The sequence below is a fragment of the Mastomys coucha genome, unplaced genomic scaffold, assembly GCF_008632895.1.
Source record: "Mastomys coucha isolate ucsf_1 unplaced genomic scaffold, UCSF_Mcou_1 pScaffold22, whole genome shotgun sequence".
In the NCBI taxonomy this organism is placed as follows: Eukaryota; Metazoa; Chordata; class Mammalia; order Rodentia; family Muridae; genus Mastomys; species Mastomys coucha.
In genome coordinates, this window is record NW_022196905.1 from 80,736,777 (window position 1) to 80,741,241 (window position 4,465).

The 4,465-nt window shown below is 45.4% G+C and overlaps 1 protein-coding gene across 1 annotated transcript; it reads left to right on the top strand.

Moving 5' to 3' along the window:
* Positions 1-380: 380 nt before the first annotated feature.
* Positions 381-2,065, top strand: Utp3 (UTP3 small subunit processome component). The gene has a single exon (XM_031342946.1). The coding sequence runs from the start codon at positions 591-593 to the stop codon at positions 2,001-2,003; it is 1,413 nt and encodes a 470-aa protein (XP_031198806.1). The 5' UTR covers positions 381-590; the 3' UTR covers positions 2,004-2,065.
* The last annotated feature ends 2,400 nt before the right edge of the window (positions 2,066-4,465 follow it).

The window sequence follows — 4,465 nt, forward strand, 5'->3', positions numbered from 1 at the left end:
AAAAAAAAAAAAAAATCAAAACTAAACTAAACAAGAAAACCCTGACCAACTCCCAGTCTGGCAAACGGAGAAAACGAACCCGGAGCTGGGAAACTGTCTAGCGCAGCCCACGGGGCGCCCTGCCGACGCGCGGGGACGTAGAGGACCAGCGGCCTCTGTCGGCCACGGGCTGTCTCGCGGCGACGCTGGCCCGATTCCGGGTCCACGCCGGAAGTCGCGCGAGAGAGCGCCGAAGTCGCTACACAAGGATCGGCGGAACGGAAATGTCCTTCTCCTAACGTTCCTACCCGGAAGTGTTTTAAATCGCACGGAACCGACTGGCTTTTAAAAAGGCACCGCGGGATTACGTTTACGGGAGGGCGGGGGCGGGGAAGCGGAAGTGTGGGCACGCGCGCTGGGCCGAGAGCACCCTGGGAGCGGAAGGAAGCGGGCCTGTCCCAGACTCTCTGATCCGGTAGTCTCCGGCTTGTGTGGCGTGGAGCGTGCTGGTGCTGAAAGCCTCTGGTTGCTGGCATCGTCGTTTTCTGCGCGGAGGTCAGAAGTGGCGGAAGTCGCGGCGTCGCTAGGAAACCCGAGACCGCTGGTGAGCCATGGGGAAGAGATCCAGGCGGCGTGGAGCGGCTCAGTGGGCCGCCGTGCGTGCCAAGGCAGGTCACATCGCCACGGACGAGAATGAGGACGACTTTGGGCTGCCGCCCTCTCCAGGGGACTCCAGCTACTACCAAGACCAGGTAGATGAGTTCCATGAAGCGCGATCTCGGGCAGTCCTGGCTAAGGGCTGGAACGAAGTCGAGAGTGGGGAGGAGGATGGCGATGAGGAGGAAGAGGTGCTACCTCTAAATATTGATGATGGAGATGACGAAGATGGAGAGAGTTCGGAGGAGGAGGATGGAGAGGATGATGACGGTGGGAGCTCCGTGCAGAGTGAGGCTGAGGCCTCTGAGGATCCTAGCTTGTCCTGGGGTCAGAGAAAAAAGCTTTATTATGATACAGACTATGGTTCCAAATCCCGAGGCCGTCAGAGTCAGCAAGAAGTAGAAGAGGAGGAAAGAGAGGAAGAGGAGGAGGCACAGATAATTCAGCGGCGCTTGGCCCAAGCCCTGCAAGAGGATGATTTTGGAGTCGCTTGGGTGGAGGCCTTTGCAAAACCAGTGCCCCAGGTAGACGAAGCTGAGACTCGGGTTGTGAAGGATTTGGCTAAAGTCTCAGTAAAAGAGAAGCTGAAAATGTTGAGGAAGGAATCACCAGAGCTCTTAGAGCTGATCGAAGACCTTAAAGCCAAGTTGACAGAAGTGAAGGATGAGTTAGAGCCCCTGTTACAGTTGGTGGAGAAAGGGGTCATTCCACCTGGAAGAGGAAGCCAATACCTGAAGACTAAGTATAACCTCTACTTGAACTATTGTGCCAACATTAGCTTTTATATGATCTTAAAAGCCAGGAGAGTCCCTGCACATGGACACCCTGTTATAGAAAGGCTCGTTACCTACAGAAATCTGATCAACAAGCTGTCTGTTGTGGATCAGAAACTGTCCTCCGAAATCCGTCACCTACTCACAGCCAAGGATGGTGCTGTAAAGAAAGAACTGAATCCAAAAGCAAAATTAACCAAAACCAAACCGAAGTTTGTGAAGCAGACTTATGCTGATGCTGACCTGACTGATGATGGTCCTGATTTTGATGAGGCTGCTCTAAAGGACTATACAGAAATGGAAGACAGGCAAGAGTTGAAGAGAAAGAAAGAAGAAAACAGTGCTGAAGAACAGGCTCTCGAAGAGCAAAATGCAAAGAGAGCCATTACCTACCAGATTGCTAAAAATAGGGGACTTACACCCAGGAGAAAGAAGATTGATAGAAATCCCAGAGTGAAACATAGGGAAAAGTTCAGAAGAGCCAAAATTCGAAGGCGCGGCCAAGTTCGTGAAGTTCGTAGAGAAGAACAACGGTATAGTGGCGAACTCTCTGGCATTCGTGCTGGAGTTAAGAAGAGCATTAAACTTAAGTAAAGTTGCTCTTTGGCCTAGCTTTTGGCAATTATTTTAGGTCAATAAAAGTGTTTTGAAGTAAAGTGATTGTGTTTGTGTGTGATACCTAATTTTTTTTTTTTTAAGTTTAAATTTGTTGTCTACAGGGAAATAGAGGTTGTTGCTTTGGCTTTTGTTAGTTGGTCTTTTGTACTGGGTGCTGGGAATTTGAACCTGGAGCCTGAGCATAACTAACCAAGAGTGAGCTCTGTCTCCAGCCCTGGGTTGCTACTTTATTTGCCCAGTAAAGTCCTACTAAGAATCGTAATTGGAGGGTTAAAAAAAAAAACTATGTAATATTTTAGCATGTTATCGGAGAAAGTTTCCCCACCTAGTTGTGCAGTGTTAATAAAGTTATGTTTTCATATGGAAAGAATCTACCCTTGACAGTCATGGTGTTTTGTTTTGTTTTGTTTTGTTTTTTGTAAGTTAGCCTGCAAAAGTGACCTAACAGGTTTCAATTACAATTCTAATTCTTGGGACAAAATATTTGTATATATGCGTTTGATGTTAAAATGGATTCCATACATCTGTGGTAAAAAGCTTTGGCTAAATGTGACAAAAAGGATAATTACACCAATTGAATTTTTTAAATAATCCTTTTTAATGGTAAATAAGGTGGAAATTCCATATCCCTCTGCTGGTGACTGGTGGTGGTTGCTATTTGTGCTGATTCTCGATTTGCTGAGGATTTTAGAGTTAAACTTAGTGTAAGCAATTGTCTACCATCTGTATAGTTCCAAAGATGATGCGGTTGTAATAGTCATGGACGAAGGGGCCACAATTCTAGGTTGAGCTGATCGGTGGGTTGGGGCCCTTGTTCTGTAAGTATGCAGACCTGAGTTTGAGATCTGTGCCTGTAAACCCAGCTTTAGGAAGTGGAGATAGGTAGGTAGATCCTTATAACTCACTAGCCTGTCAGGCTAGCCAAAAAGCAAGCTTCCAGCTCAGTCCGGGGACCAGTCAAGGCAATAAGGCAGAAAGGACAGAGGAAGGCACCAAGGTACCCTGCTCTGGCCTGCATGCATGCATTTCACTGGCCCTATCACCCACATTTTAAAAAGGAAGGAAATTTGGTGGTGCAGAGAGAATTAATTTAAAAAATCCCAAAGCTTTTATGCATTACAGGCAGGATTTTAACCCAGCCTTGCAAGTTTCAGAGCTTAACTCCTTTTCACATAAAGTTTCCTGGGTGATTTTGAGTAAATCGAGTTTCATTTTCTTCATCTCTTAGGATAACTGCTAGGATACCCGCAAACTGATTAGACCACTCAAATTTTAAACCAAAGTTTTATTTAGCTGTGACTTTAAACAGAATGCTTGGTGTCTGTGTGCCTTGGTTCTGTTTTTGTTTACTGGGTAAAACCTGGGCAGTGGGGCCTGAGGATGTAGTTTTTAGTGTAATGCTTGGTTTCCAGGGAGGCCCTGGTTCAGTCCTCAGTCCTGCTTACCTCTTAAGCTGGACTCGGTGGGGTCAGCATGTATATAATCCCAGCACTGGAAATGGAAGTGTCAAGTTGAGAAGTTGTTCAGGGATATTTGGCAGTTCAAGGTCAGGGTGCCTTAAACACCATTAGCTAAGAGTAGTGCCTACTTTGGAGGACTTATGAGAATTAAGTGAACCAATACATGAAATATTTTGACCATCTGTTACACAGGTATCACCTAATGAGTGTTGGGTTATCAATACCAAGTTAATGTCCTACATGGGACTTTGTCTTCACAAAATAGTTCAAGGCTAGCTAGACTATGATTAAAACGGAATTAAACTTATGGACATGGTCAAACACAATTATGAGTTTGGCCTCAGGTTAGATGAGTATATTCTCCACTTTTACCATTGAGCATGCGTCTGGTTTATTTCACCTTTTCTTCAAATTGAACATTAGATGATTGTTACAGCCATTTAAGTAATTTAAGTGACAGGTCCTGTATCTGAGGGGTGAGGACTTAAAACAGCCTGGCCTTGAACCTGCTATGTAGATAACAATGTACCAACATCCCTGGCCCATAAAGTTTCCCAAACTAAAATGCCTAGGAGTCCACTGGTAAATTTACAATGTGTATGCTTATTCAGCCAGCTTCTGTGAGCTCCAGGTGGCTCTGGCTTTAACAGGCACTCCAGGAGATTCTGATTCAGATGGAACACTGCAAAATCCTAGGCTGAGCATACAGCATTAAGTTTCCCCCAGCTTATAACATTAGATAGACTGTTAACCACAGGAATAAGGTAAGAAACTGGATAGTACTAGAGAATACTTTCCAAACTGGAGTTTTTTTTCCTCTAGAACTATAGAAGAAATCACAGTTTAAACCTTGTCAGTAAGTAGTTCAGCTCCATGAAACCAGAAGCCCATGGAGTTTGGTTAAAAAAAAAATTAATTTGGGGTGGGGGGACTGAGAGCTCAATGGTAGAGTGCTTACATAGAGTGCGGTCAATCCAA